The sequence below is a fragment of the Canis lupus genome, chromosome 6, assembly GCF_003254725.2.
Source record: "Canis lupus dingo isolate Sandy chromosome 6, ASM325472v2, whole genome shotgun sequence".
Taxonomy (NCBI): domain Eukaryota; kingdom Metazoa; phylum Chordata; class Mammalia; order Carnivora; family Canidae; genus Canis; species Canis lupus.
The window spans coordinates 39,724,796-39,737,432 of record NC_064248.1 but is presented as its reverse complement, the minus strand read 5'-3'; the positions used below and the strand labels follow the sequence as shown (position 1 = coordinate 39,737,432).

The 12,637-nt window shown below is 65.7% G+C and overlaps 2 protein-coding genes across 3 annotated transcripts; both read right to left on the bottom strand.

Annotated features, from left to right (window-relative positions):
• Window positions 1-356: 356 nt before the first annotated feature.
• LOC112679149 (mesothelin-like protein) lies at window positions 357-6,855 on the bottom strand. The gene is made up of 14 exons (XM_035718190.2): window positions 6,689-6,855; window positions 5,753-5,876; window positions 4,736-4,821; window positions 4,483-4,609; window positions 4,213-4,403; window positions 3,945-4,035; window positions 3,601-3,742; window positions 3,107-3,294; window positions 2,880-3,035; window positions 2,669-2,796; window positions 2,074-2,204; window positions 1,556-1,650; window positions 1,055-1,310; window positions 357-673 (listed from the first exon to the last, which is right to left on the bottom strand). Exons 1-14 carry the CDS (start codon window positions 6,853-6,855, stop codon window positions 357-359), a joined length of 2,199 nt encoding a protein of 732 aa, XP_035574083.2.
• Window positions 6,856-9,736: 2,881 nt separating this feature from the next.
• Window positions 9,737-12,498, bottom strand: RPUSD1 (RNA pseudouridine synthase domain containing 1). Of its 2 annotated transcripts, none has more exons than XM_025417106.3 (6): window positions 12,376-12,498; window positions 12,020-12,210; window positions 11,824-11,947; window positions 11,600-11,705; window positions 11,370-11,471; window positions 9,737-10,879 (listed from the first exon to the last, which is right to left on the bottom strand). In XM_025417106.3, the coding sequence occupies exons 2-6, from the start codon at window positions 12,199-12,201 to the stop codon at window positions 10,482-10,484; spliced, it is 912 nt and encodes a 303-aa protein (XP_025272891.1). In that variant the 5' UTR covers window positions 12,202-12,210; window positions 12,376-12,498; the 3' UTR covers window positions 9,737-10,481. The 2 variants fall into 2 exon arrangements, with proteins under 2 accessions (XP_025272891.1, XP_025272892.1); XM_025417107.3 differs by having other exon boundaries at window positions 11,600-11,702.
• Window positions 12,499-12,637: the final 139 nt, after the last annotated feature.

Here is a 12,637-nt window from a genome sequence, read left to right as displayed (position 1 = left end):
GATGAGGGTCCAGGGGCCTGACTCCGGGCAGGGGGGTGGCCCTCGGGGCCCTCTTACCACTGTTTCCATTCCCAGGGCCTTCCCTCCGAGGCCAAGCCAGCACTCAGGGTGGCTTCTGGTGACAGAGCCCAGGAGATGGCAGACAGAAGTCCTATTCCCCACTAAGAGGGTCTCTGCCCCTCCTTGGGCTCAGGGCAAAGGGACCCAGGCTGGAAGATCACCTCATCTTTTATTCAAATCAATCAGCAAGGCCCACTCCCCCCCCCCCCCATGCCAGTTCTTTATCCTGAGGGAGGCCAGGGGCTGGGCAGCATCGCTGTCAACTGTTCAGGGCTGGGGAGTGCATGGGCAGGTCCTCATTCCAACTCCGTGTCCTGGGAGCTGGGTGTGAGTAGGGACCAGCCCCACAAGTCCCTAGGATGTGGGCCGTGGCCAGGTCCTCTGGGCCCGGAGCCTGCAGCTCGGACTGGATGGGTGTCCAGCTCCACCCTCAGCCTCAGCCTCAGTTTCCCTGCATGCGGTGCTGGGGCAGTGCCATCTTCGGAGGCCTTGGCGCAGGAGCCCCACAAGGAATCCTGGCTGGGGCCTGGGGAGCCCAAGTGCAGCAGCCACAGGAGGCCCAAGGGCAGGGCCACGGCGAGTGGCAGGTACACCCGGTGGGCTGGTGGGCTGCCTGCAGGTGGAACACGGATGGAGTGCCGGTCAGTCCCAGCTGGCAGCCTCCGGGGCCTGCACAGCCCCTCACTCTGGGCTCCACGCCCTCGTCATCCCATGGGTGGGGAAGGCCAGTGGGGCCACCATGGAGGCTGCTCCTCTGGGCCCTGACACGGATCTCACAGCTCCCCGCCCTCCCTGGTGCTCAGCAGGTATTGGGGGAGGTGATTTTGTCCTTCAGTAACTCAACAACCAGGGAAGAGTGAGGCCAATGTCCCCCAGACGTCACCCAAGGAGGCAAAAGTATGAGGTTGTGACATGAGAAACCGGGGTCCTCCGTGGCCCTGGGCAGACGGGGCAGGCCCACCAGAGTGGAGGGAGGGGCGGGGGCGGGGCATACCGGAGGCAGGGGCGTCATTCCAGGGCTGGCCCGAGGTGGGGGCTGGGTAGGGCACCCCAGGTGTGGTGCTGGGGGTCCCGGTGGTGGGGCGGGCGGGGCCGGGGGGGCTGGCGGGATCCGTGTCCAGGCCCAGCTCTCCTAGGGCCGACGTGTTCAAGCTGCGGAGCCAGGAGCTGATGGTCGGGTGGCTGCGCGCCTTCCGCAGGTCCCCCACATTCTGGCCCAGCAGTGTTGTCACATTGCCCACACTCAGGTTCTGTGAGAGGAGGCAGGGGGCCATGGGGGCAGGTCCAGAGGGGCCTGCAGAGGCCAGCTCTGGGATCAAGGGCAGACCCCGCAGGGTGGTACTTAACTCAGGAATGGGCGCAGGGGCGAAGCCTGGCAGATGGGATCTGGGGTTCTTGCAGTCTGCACACCTCCGCCCTGGGGGTGCACGGGGCGGGCAGACTGTGCCAGAGGCCTCCCCTGCCCCATCCCCGACCGGGCAGCTGCGGGGCCCACCTGCAGCACTCGGGGGTTCAGCGTGGTGAAGGTGTCGATGTCCATGGAGACGTTCGCCTGGACCAGGTGCCGGAGCTCCTCCACAGGGGCGCCGCCTGGGGGCCAGCCGTGGTGAGCCGAGAGGGGCGGGGGCTCCTGGGGTCACAGCACCCTCACTCAGGGCCGGGGGCTCCCGGGGTCACAGCGCCCTCGCAGGAGCTGAGCCAGGGCTATTGGGGTCACAGTGCTCTCACTCGGGGCCGGGGGCTCCCGTGGTCATAGCGCCCTCACTCGGGGAGGGGCTCTCGGGGTCACAGCGCCCTTGCAGGAGCTGGGCCAGGGCTCCCGGGGTCACAGTGCCCTCACTCGGGGCTGGGGGGTCCCAGGGTCACAGCACTCTCACTTGGGTCCGGGGGCTCCCGGGGTCACAGCACCCTCACTCGGGGCCGGGGCTCTCGGGGTCATAGCGCCCTCACTCGGGGCTGGGGCTCTCAGGGTCACAGCGTCCTCGCAGGAGCTGGGCCAGGCCGGGGACTCACCCAGGTAGGGACGCATGAGGCGGTAGTAGGCCGCTGTGCTCCTGGCGCCGCCAAAGGCCTCGCGGGCCTTGGTGTAGAGCACGTCTTTGCGGCTCTGAGGGCAGGAGGAGATGTCCAAGGCCCCAGCCTGCCTGTGGGACAGAGAGGCTGCTGCTCGGGCTGGGACCCCGTGCCCCCCTTCCCCATCACAGCTTTCCTCTGGCTCCGTCTGCTGTGCTGAACAGTGTCCCCCAAGACCTCAGAACGTAACCTCGATGGAGAACAGAGCCACACTACTTGTGGACGGGATCTAACGGCCTCACGCTGAATTAGCCTCCCAGTCAAACCATCCCAGTCAAAGGCCATGTGACAAGGAAACCAGCACGCAGGCGCTGAGAGGCAGGCAGAGGCTGAGGGGATGCGCCCACCTGCCCAGGAAGGCCAAGGGGCTCAGCAGCGGCACGTGCAGGATGGACACCCCCTTCAGGCTCCAGGGGGAGTTGGCCCTAGGACCTCCAGATCACAAGGGAAGTTTCTCTCATTGTAAACCACCTGGTTGGTGGTCCTCGCTTGTGCAGCCACCGGAGGCTGAGTGCCCCCTCCCCGGTAGGCTCACCGGAACTCCGAGGGCCTGATGGCCTGGATCTGCCGGGGACTCATCCAGCAGAGGCGCCAGCCCCCGATGGCCACGAGCAGGGCGCCGGTGATGGTGCCGTTGTGGTCCAGGTACTTCTGTAGGACAGCCTGGAGGCAGGGCGCAGGTCGGCGGGGCTGGGGCAGCACCTCCCTTCCCCTCCCCCCCCACCCGCCCCGCGCGTGGCCCTCACCTCAGTCTGGTTCTCCAGGGCCACGTCCGAGGCCAGCAGGGCCACAACCGTGTCCCTGGATGTGATGTTCCACTGGCCAATCTCTGAGCGGGAGTAGAGGTAGACCAGCGAGGTGATGAGTCGCAGCTGCTCCTCGGGGACACCGTGTGGGTAGACCTGGGGGGTGTGAGGGTCAGGCCATGCTGCCCATGCCCCCCACCTCCTCCCGTAGCTGGTCAGCAGCGCACCCGAGCCAGCTTGGCCTTGACGACGCGCTGGCACTCGGCTGGCAGGGGGTGCTGCAGCAGGGGATCCAGGTTGGCTGTGAGCACGCGGCTGCCCAGGCAGGAATCCAGCTGCAAGCAGTCATAGCGCACTAGAAACAGGTTGTCATGCAGCGTGGCTGCCGTGATGTCTCCACGGAGGCAGGGTCTCCCTGTGGTGGGGGGGGTTGGGGGTTTGAGCTGACCTTTGCTGAGTTTGTCCCCCCCAACCTTAACCTACCTTTGACTCTCTCTGAACTTGACCTCTAGCCAAGAACTTGGCCTAGACCATATAGAGTCAAACCTGACCTTGACCTGTGGTTCAGCTCGGTGGCCTCCAACCACGCCCCCAACCCCAGGCTGGATGCGAAGCCCTGGGCTATACCCAGGAGGTCCAGCAGCAGTGGGACTGTGTGTTGGGTTGGGAGCCCAGATCAAGGGGAGGGACAGCATCCCCAGGCCACAGTGGCCACACTCACCTGTGCCCCTCTTGGGCCGAGAGGACACCGACTCGGCCTTGGCCTCGAGGAAGCCAGTGACGAAGCGCCTGGCATCGCGCTGGCTGAGCTGCCCAGCTCGGTACGTGGCCACCATGCCCCTGAAGAAGTCCAGGCCCACAGCCTGGCGAGGCAGGCATGGAGACTCCATACCCTGGGGAGGGGCTGCCAGGGACCACCTGGTTCCTCCTCCTGTCCCACAGACAGAAACCCAGGGACGCTGGTACGTCCTACCCCCAGGCCTGGACAGGCTGGTGGAGGGTCGGTGGATGCCCCTGCCCTTGTCCACAGCCAGCTCGACCATCCCCCACGGGAGACTGTCCTACCTCCTGCACCTGCATCCACAGGCTGGGGCTGATGTAGGTGGCCAGGGGTCCCAGAGCCTGCAGCCCCTCTAGGTCCCAGGAACCAGGAGGCCTGGTGTGTGGTAAGGGAGCACCGTGACGGGGTCAGGAGCAGAGCCCAGCCTCTGGAGGCTGCCCGCCCCTCCCTGAGCACCCAGTTTCCAGTGCCTGCCCTGCGGGGGACACCTCCTGCTCAGCCGAGGCCCTCCCACCCCAGGTGTCTGGGCGGAGGGTACTGGGCCTGGCCTACCCAAGCACGGTCGTGCCACTGGCTAGCAGCGTGTTGAGGGCGGCTTGCTGGGTGGTAGTGAGCCCGCGGCAGCGCTGCAAGTTCTCCAGCACACGGGGGTCTGCAGCCTCGATGCTGGACGCGTCCATGTCACACACCAGGACCCCGAGGAGCAGCAGGTCAGAGGCGCTGAGCCGCAGCCGGGGCCCCCCCTGCCAGACAGCGGGTCAGCACCGGCCTGGCCCCACCACCTGTCCGCCTGTCCTGTCCCGGTGTGCCCACAGTGCCTACCAGGCAGGCCAAGGCCATGTGTCGCAGGGCGGCCCTCTGGTCTGGCAGGTTGGCTAGCAGCTCCGTGTCCCCCTGGACGGCGCGGTGGATGAAGGCCCGGCACCTGGCTTCCCTCACCTGAGTCAGGCTGCAGGCAGGTTGGTGGGTGGGAGGGTGGAGGCCACCCGAGGGTCCTCTGGGATGGCCCACGTGTCCCTGGGGAGCTCAGCCTCTGCTGCCTGAATTCGAGGTGGGGTGGGGGGCAGGCACTCACTCATAGAAGAGCAGCAGGTCCGGGGGGTGGAGCTCAAAGTCGTCCTGGAGGCCGCGCAGAGTGACCAGGTTGGCCAGGCAGCTGAGCTGGGCAGGGCAGAGGCGTGTCGCTCGCTTGCCCACCTGGGGCTTCCGGGCCCTCCTTTCTGCCCCGTTCCCCTTGCACCCCGTGTGGGGCCCTTCCTGCCGCCTGGGCTCTGTCACCCGCCCGACGTGTCCTCTCCCTGTCAACTTCCGCATCAGAACTAGTCTCAGGGAGCGTCAAGGGCAGCCTGACACCCCCCGCTAGGTCTCCAGGCCTTCTGCCCCCACCCCGGCCCCCACTGCACTACAGCGGCTAAGAGTCCTTTATCCTTTTTTTTTTTTTCAGAGTCCTTTATCCTGATGCCACCTCCCGCCTGGACTTCTTGTCTCACTTGATTGACTTTGGGGTCGTTCCAGATTTATTACTAATTTCATACTAACTTTATAATGAGACAAAATAGTAGCTTTTTTGTTTTTGCAGCTTTAAGCTCAGGGGCAGGCAGTGCTTGGGTCTGCTGAGGGTCGAGTGGGCTCAGGTGGCAAGGGAGAGGCCAGTGGGCTGGAAGATCCACACACAGCCCAGAGGGCCCGCCCCAGGGAGGCAGGAAGTGCCCAGCGCAGGCCTGGTGGACAAGCCCTCACTAGAACCAGACAGAAGGTGGGTAATTGGCTGAGAGGTCCTGGAAACGGCCCCATGTAGGCAGCACCAGAGAGTCACCCGTGGGAAGGAAAACTCAATGTAAGATGGCTAGACCTCCTGGCACGTCGGGGTTCCCCGAAGAGACGCATCTCAGGTGCTTGCGAGGTTGCCAGGGTCTCGGGCATGGCCCCGGCACTCCGGTGGGCTCGCTCCCCATCCTGGCCCCGTGGGCCCCCGGCTGACCCTCTGCCCGTAGCTGGGGACGCCCTTCCTTCCGACCTGTCTCTTCCCCTGCCTGTCTGCCCCTGCCCTCAGCACCCCCTGCCCCCACCAGCCACAGCCACAGCCACACACCTGCCAGGCTCTGAGAAGTGCCTGCTGTGTTGCCATCCCCCTGATGAGATCGGAAAGCTGGTCCCGGGGCAGCTGGCTGGCCGGCTGGCACCAGAAGTTGTGCAAGAGGGAGGAGGTGTTGGCGCTAGCAGGAAGGAGGCAGGTGGTGAGGGGCGGCAGAGTGAGGCATGCAGTAGGGACGTCAGCACCCCCAGCGCAGAGGGAGCGAGACCCAGGAAGCCTGGCCAGCGGCGCCTCGGCCCACGGCAGCCTGGGCCCTCATGCGGCAGGTGCAGCCCCAAGCTGCGGGCACGCTTCACCATGGCCCTGGCCTAGTCCTGGCGGGCTCTGAGCTCGGGCAGGCTCCACTGTCCCAGCGACGGCCGAGGGCTTGTAGGCGACATGGCCTGGGCACCTGCTGGGCCACCACAGCCGCACTGGCTTCCAGCCGGGGGCTCCTCACAGTGTGCACGGGGAGGGCATCCTGTGTGCGCCGGCCTGGGCCCCTGCTATCCCCAGCCCACACCCATCGCCCACAGATTGACGGCTCGGCAGATCTCTCTAACCCCGGGAAGGGAAGGGGGGCTGAGCCCACATTCAGGACCTGAACGGTGCTTGGAGATGCCTGAGTGTCGGGGCCGGGAGAACAGCCAAGCCCCGGGCAGAGGAAGGAGGCCCAGAGGACCCAGGACGCCGAGTAATTGCCCGCCAGGCCAGGAGCAGTGCACGTGGTGAGGGGCTGCGATGGCCTGGGGGACCCGCTCCTGGCCCCCTGGCTGTGACTCTGATGCAGGACACTGGTTGCCCTGGGCCATCTCGGGCATGCAGCCCCGCCTCCACTATGCCCGGGCCGTGGAGTGCAGAACCTGGAGATGTACCCCCTACCCCTGCCTGCCAGAGGATCAGCTGCGGAAACGTGACCTGGTTGTTGGAGTGGCAGGACGGGCTGGCACTCACATGGCCCAGGGGTTGGCCCTGCTGGCATCCAGCCCTCCCTCGGAGAGGCCCTGGGCCTGGGGACAACAGCAATGCGCGGTGAGCCACACGAGGACGGCGAGGCCTGGGCTCACCTGGGCACCTGCAACGGAACAGGCCGTGAGCAGCTGCCGGCCCCCCAGGCCCATCCCTCAAGATCTGCCCGGGGTCCCCTGTGTCCTAGGGTAGGCCTACCACCACAGATGGTCCTGCCACCCTAGGGGAGTCTAGCCGTGGGAACCATGCCCCGGAGCGTCCGAGGTACCCCCTTGTGAGGGCCGTCTCACCTGCTCTGGGGCCCATGGCTGTGCGGTGAGCACTGCTTGTCCTGGCACGAAGGTGTGGGGTCACGGGCCGTGGGTCTAGGACAAGCTGGAGAAGAGAAGGTGATGAGACCCACCCCCTCACCTTCCCCTGCCCTCTTTGGCATGGGGCGCAGACAGGGAGGTGCAGTCCAGGGTCGTATAGGATGGGTGCCCTACCACCGCGTGTCTGTGTCTTTGGGGAGGGGTGCAAACCCCACAAAGAGTGCGTCTCTGGAACTGGAGGGAGTGGCACGAGGAGGGGCCTATCTTATCACAGGCCGGGCTCCTGGGACCTGCAGGCTTAGGTGTCTCCAATAAACAGATCTGTTGACAGCTACAGGGGAGGGCGGGGGTCTCAGTAAGTCTCTGCAGGTGGGTACGAGTAGAGGCTTGGGGGCTCTCAAACCTGTCCCCAAAGCTCTCTTTCCCTCCTGGGGCCTCGGACACCCATCCAGACAGTGCCCTCAGCCACAAGCTGCACCACAGCCCCTCCCCTGTAGCAAGCAGCCCTGCCCGTCTCCAGATGGCGGCCTTAACTGTGACCTGAAGGGTGTCCTGTGGGGTCCTGGGGTCTCTAGATGCTGCCTGGCCCCGGGCAGTTACCATCAGTCCTATGCGGGGGACGAAGCGGAAGCTTGGAGAAGCTCAGTTACCCACCCAGGGCCATCGGGAGACCGCCACAGAGCCGAGGCCCTGCCCCAGCCGTCGCTTCTCACCTGAGTGTGGAGACCATCTGCTGTAGGAGGGCTGCCCCTGTGCCCCTGTGCCCCGAGGTGGCTGTCGAATGCAGGGGGTGTAGGCCAGGTGCCAGGTGCTTCAGACATCAGTGACCCCAGTCTGACTGTCAGCCCCTACAGCTGAGCACTGGGGCACAGTGGTGGTGCCGGGGGGTGCCACCTAGGTTCCTGCTCACCTCCATGCCTCACCCAACACCCAGACTGCCCGGGCACCCGATCCCGCAGTGATGCCTGCCAGGCAGATGTGTAGGGGAGGGCCCAGGGCTGCGTCAGGTGAGGCTGCCATGTGCACCCCTGGGGGCCCCAAGCACAGCAGAGAGCACACCTGCTCTCCGGCCCTGGGGGAGCGGGAGGCTGAGCTCACGGTTGGCAGCTGCCCAGCGCACACCCCTTCCCACCGGGGAGCGAGTCTGCGCCCCGAGGACTGTATGTGCCTTTGCATGCGTGCTGGTGTTCTTGTGCACACGTGTGTGTCCAGGAGCACCCACGGCTATGTGCACGTCTGGTGCATGCGTTCCCTGCAGCAGGGACGTTCAGCGCACGGGGATCCAGTGTGGGACCTGGGACCTGGGTGCAGTGACACGTGTGGCGTTTTTTGCCCTGTGAGCACGTGTGTCTGTACACGTGTGTACCGTGTGGGGGGACACGCTGGCCCCAAGCAAGTGACCTCAGTGACAAAGAGCCCTGCCACACATGCCCTGGGGCCCAGGGCGGGGCAGCTCCACCAGGTGGGGCCTCTGAGGCCTGGTGGGAGGTGCCCCAGCTGGGGTAGGCGGGGCAGGGTGCCGAGGGGGACCCGGGACTCATCCCCTCCTGGAGGGGATGCAACTCCCGCTCCGCAGGGCTGGGGGGGCCTGGGCTGTGGAACCCCATGATACTGGCTTAGCTACCGGACAACCGCCACCAGCACCGCCAGGAGGTCTGCACGTGACCCAAAGAGCCCGCCTCAGGGCCAAGCAGACGCGCTGAGCCGGAGGGACCAGCTGGGGACTGGACAGCCCCACGGAAGTTTGGCTGCACTGTGTGGGGCTCCACGTGCTCCTGGCCTTCCAGCAGCACACGGGCCCCAGGAACTTGCCTGTCGCGGGGCTGCCCCACACTTTCCCCTGCCCACAGCACCTGTCTGGCCACCCTCACCTGAGGAAACTCTCCTTGCTGTCCCTGTCCAGGAGGCCCTGATTCCCACTCCAAACCTGGCCCTCCCACAGCTGGGGGGGGGACGACAGACAGTCTGTATATATAGCTGTGTCCTGGCTCTGCAGCCTCAGCCTGGGGGCCCCCACGTGGGAAATAGCCAACCCGTAGGAGCAAGGCCTGGATCTGGCCTGTGGGTGACTCTCTGGGTCCTGGGTGCCTCAAGGGGCCAAGGATACCTAAGAGGTAGCAGCAGGGCTGGGGGAGGGGCAACACACATTCCCCAGGGGGTACCCGTCCTTGTGCACCTCCCCATCCTGTCTCCCTGCCTTGAGAGCTACCAGTGTGTCTGTCCAGCCCTCCAGCTCCTACGTTGCGTGCTCTACTGGCCCAGCCCATGGGCCCCACCGGGCCAAAGGGTCCAGACCAGTGTTCTACGGCTGGCCACACCTGCCCTCTGCTCTCCCCCAGTGCCCACCCGAGCCAGGAGGGCCCACTCTGCAGGGCAGCCGGTGTTCTCATGCTGGAGAGCCCTAAGGAGAATATGGTGTCAGCTCCCCTAGGGAAGGGCCCTGCTGAGAGCAGATGGGTGTTGCAAGGCTCTGGCTAGGAGAACTAGGGATCTAGGAAGGGGCTGATCCAGTGCCAGTCCTTCACCCAGAGCCCCACATCCACATAGGGCCGCAGGGTGCTCGCTGCGTGGCAGGGCAAGGACAGGTCAGCAGCCAGGACCACAGAGTCCATCCTGGGTCCTGCTGGGGGACCTAGGGTGGAGATCTGCCCGGTGCAGGGAAAAGGCAGGGTTCTGGGGCCCCCCAAAGCTTCGTATCAGACGGATTCATAGTCACTCAAAATGTCAGTCGCTGAGTATTTATTCGGGGTCCTCAGAGCTCAGCTACACCTAGGCTGATGTGGGTGTGGTTTGGGGATGGAAGAAATGGGGGCTGGCCAGCCTAGCTCCCAAGCTGAAGTCTGAGGCCGTGGCTGCCCAGGCACCGTGAGAAGACCAAGGGGTGTGGCTCAGACCCGCCCCCCCCAGTTGTGTGTGGATGGAGAGGAAGCCCACAGTGGAGCCGGGTAAAGCAAAGGCACGAGGCAGTACCGGCTGGGCAGGATCAGTCAGGGTCCGCAGGTGGAGACGACCCAGCCAGGGCAGGCTGACCAACACAGAAGGTCCAAGAAGAGCAATGAGGAGCAGGGTGCTCTGAGGCCCAGCCAGGAGCCAAGAGGACCCCAACCTGATGCTGGCCCAAGTGTCGGCTCTGTCTGTTACAGGGTGACCCTGGGCAAATCTACAAAACAAGCCCCTAGGGATGAAGCTTTGGAGTCAGGAAGGCAGGTCTCAGTTTCCCCCAGAGGGGGAAGCAGGTGTGCTTAGAGAGAGGTCCCATCCTCTACAATCATGGTGGCCTGGCTCCCCCTGCTGGCCTCGTCCGCCTCTCTCCAGGCCTGGTTGCCGTAGCTGGGTCCTCAGGCCCCATCCACCAGGAGGTCACATACGCAGGGACACCCCCGCCTCAGGATGGGCCTAGGGCTCTCCCCTGCAGCCCCCATCCCCATAGGGGTCCCAGTCTGCCACTCCCACTCAGCCTGCTGCCCTCAGTGGTCAGGCTCCAGTGTCCACTCTGACAGCCACTGCAGGCAGGAGGCCTGTTGCGCCTCTGTCTCAGGGGGCTTGCTGGGGGGTGTGGGAGTGCTGCAAGGCACAGGGCACCCTTCTGTGGGATCAGGATCAGGAGCAGCCCTCAGGACCTGGACGAGCTGGTCCAGTGACTGCACCAGGGTGTGGGGGCTCCAGCAGGCATCGAGTGCCGGCACGAAGGGATCTGGTGTGCAGGCTTCCACACACTCGCTGTGGGTGGGGATACGCAGATAAAAGGCGTGCAACATCATGCGGAAGGGCTGGTCTTCTTGGTCCGACGCCTGCCCATAGGTCAGGTCCCCCACGACAGGATGGCTGAGGGCACTGCAATGCACACGCAGCTGGTGCGTCCGGCCTGTGGGGGAGACGGGACCAGTAGGGTGGGAGTGCCATCCCATGCCCACCCTCACCCGCTCACATCACCCCATAACCCTACTCCCTGTTGCCCTCTCAAAGCCCCACAAAACCCTTAGAAAGAGCAGATCTCCTGTTCCCTGTTACAAACAAGAACGCCAGAGATGCAAAGAGGAGTCAACTCCAAGGTCACTGCCAGGAGAGGCAGAGCCGGGAATGCTGCAGAAGCCTTGCGAGCTGTCCCGCTACCCTCACATCAAAGATAGCAAGGCCGTGTGTGGGGCAAGAGGCTGTAGGACGTGGGGTGCAAACAGCGGAGTGGCCCCAAGCAGGCTGCTGTGCCCCTGTGCCACCACTTCCTCTCGTGTGTGACAAAGATGCCACTGTACCCGGAGTGAAAAGATGCCGGCGCAAGGTGTTCACCATGTGGGGGGGCACCATTAGCAGACGGCAGGGGGCCTGGAAAGCTTCCCGCCCTGTCCCTGGCTCACCTGTGAGTGGCTGCAGCAGCACTTTGGAGACGGGATCGCCTGCATACAGCCCGTGTTCCAGGACTACCAGCTCTGTCAGGCTCGGTTTGGGGTTCTCACAGCCTGCGAGCAGAAGACAAAGCGTGAGCGCGGCTGGACCAGCGCCAGGCCCAATCCTCCCCAGCCCAGCTCACTCAGGGTCCTCTCTGGGTGCCGTGTGCCCGGCGATCCCACCTTTCTGCCCTCCGTACCCTCTGTGCCCTCAATGCACATGGTGTGAGCCCGACCCTCTGTGCTGTTCCTGCCGATGGCATAGTTGATGGTCATCCGGCTCTCCTGCACGTGTCCCCGCACCTGCTGGGCAGAGTCACAGGCTGCTCTCAGGGCCACCCACCACGACCGGGGTGGGGACATTCGGCCTGCCGTGGTGGCTGAGAGTCGGAATCCCCCGCCTCGGGGCCTGGTCAGGCCTTACCAGAGCCAGATAGGCCTTGGTGACACGCCGCTCCTTGAAGCACTTGTACGCGCTGCCCGCTGCCGCCTTGTTCAAGGCCACACAGAGCGCCCCGCTGGTGGAGAAGTCCAGCTGGTGGCAGAACCTGGCACGGGGCGGGCGATCAGGGCTGGAGCGCCTGGGGGTGTCCACTGCCCCCCACGTAAGCTCCCAGTACCTGAAGCCGTAGTAGGTGTCAGGATCCGCTAACTCCGGGAAGTGGTGGCGCAGCTGCTTCTGGAGGGTGGGAGTCTCGCGCCACATCCTGCTGTCGATGCGCAGGTCCCAGTGCTTGTTCACCACCAGGAAGTCCCGGCTCTGGTACACCACGGACAGGTTCTCTACCCGGCCCGGCTCCATGGCGGGGGCCTGCAACGCGGAGCGCGTGTGTGCACGGGGGTCCCCGGGGCGCTGGTGGGAAGCCAGCCAGGCGCACGGCCCGCGCCCCGCTGCACCCCCATCCCGAGCGGCCGTCCCACCCACGCCCCGGATCCGGGACACGCGGCCCCGCGCCCGGCCCACGCCGGGACCGACCTGCAGCTGGGCAGTGCCGCCCGGGCCCCTCCAGGCAGCCCCCGGCCCTGGCTCCAGCACCCGCCCCCGCGCCCCCGCGCCCCCCGCGACCCCGGAGCCGCGCCTCGCTGGGCCAGGCCAGAGCGCGCAGCCCCGCCCACGCCACGCCCCCCGCCGCGGACGGACGGCCGAGCGGGCCAATGGCGAGCGTCCGCGGCGCCCGGCCCGGGCCCGCCCCAGTTGCGCGCGCAGCCCCGCCTCCGCCGCGCTCTCTCGTGGGCCA

Excerpts from the sequence above, each read along its gene's own strand:
- RPUSD1 (XM_025417106.3), bottom strand. The coding sequence starts at position 12,201 with ATGGAGCCGGGCCGGGTAGAGAACCTGTCCGTGGTGTACCAGAGCCGG. Across the intron at positions 11,948-12,019 it reads GACACCTACTACGGCTTCAG|GTTCTGCCACCAGCTGGACT; the intron begins GTACTGGGAGCT and ends GCCCCGTGCCAG. Across the intron at positions 10,880-11,369 it reads GCTGCTGCAGCCACTCACAG|GCCGGACGCACCAGCTGCGT; the intron begins GTGAGCCAGGGA and ends TCTCCCCCACAG.
- LOC112679149 (XM_035718190.2), bottom strand. The coding sequence starts at position 6,855 with ATGGGCCTGGGGGGCCGGCAGCTGCTCACGGCCTGTTCCGTTGCAGGT. Across the intron at positions 4,610-4,735 it reads GACCTGCTGCTCTTCTATGA|CCTGACTCAGGTGAGGGAAG; the intron begins GTGAGTGCCTGC and ends ACCTGCCTGCAG. Across the intron at positions 3,295-3,600 it reads TCGGCCCAAGAGGGGCACAG|GGAGACCCTGCCTCCGTGGA; the intron begins GTGAGTGTGGCC and ends CCCCCACCACAG.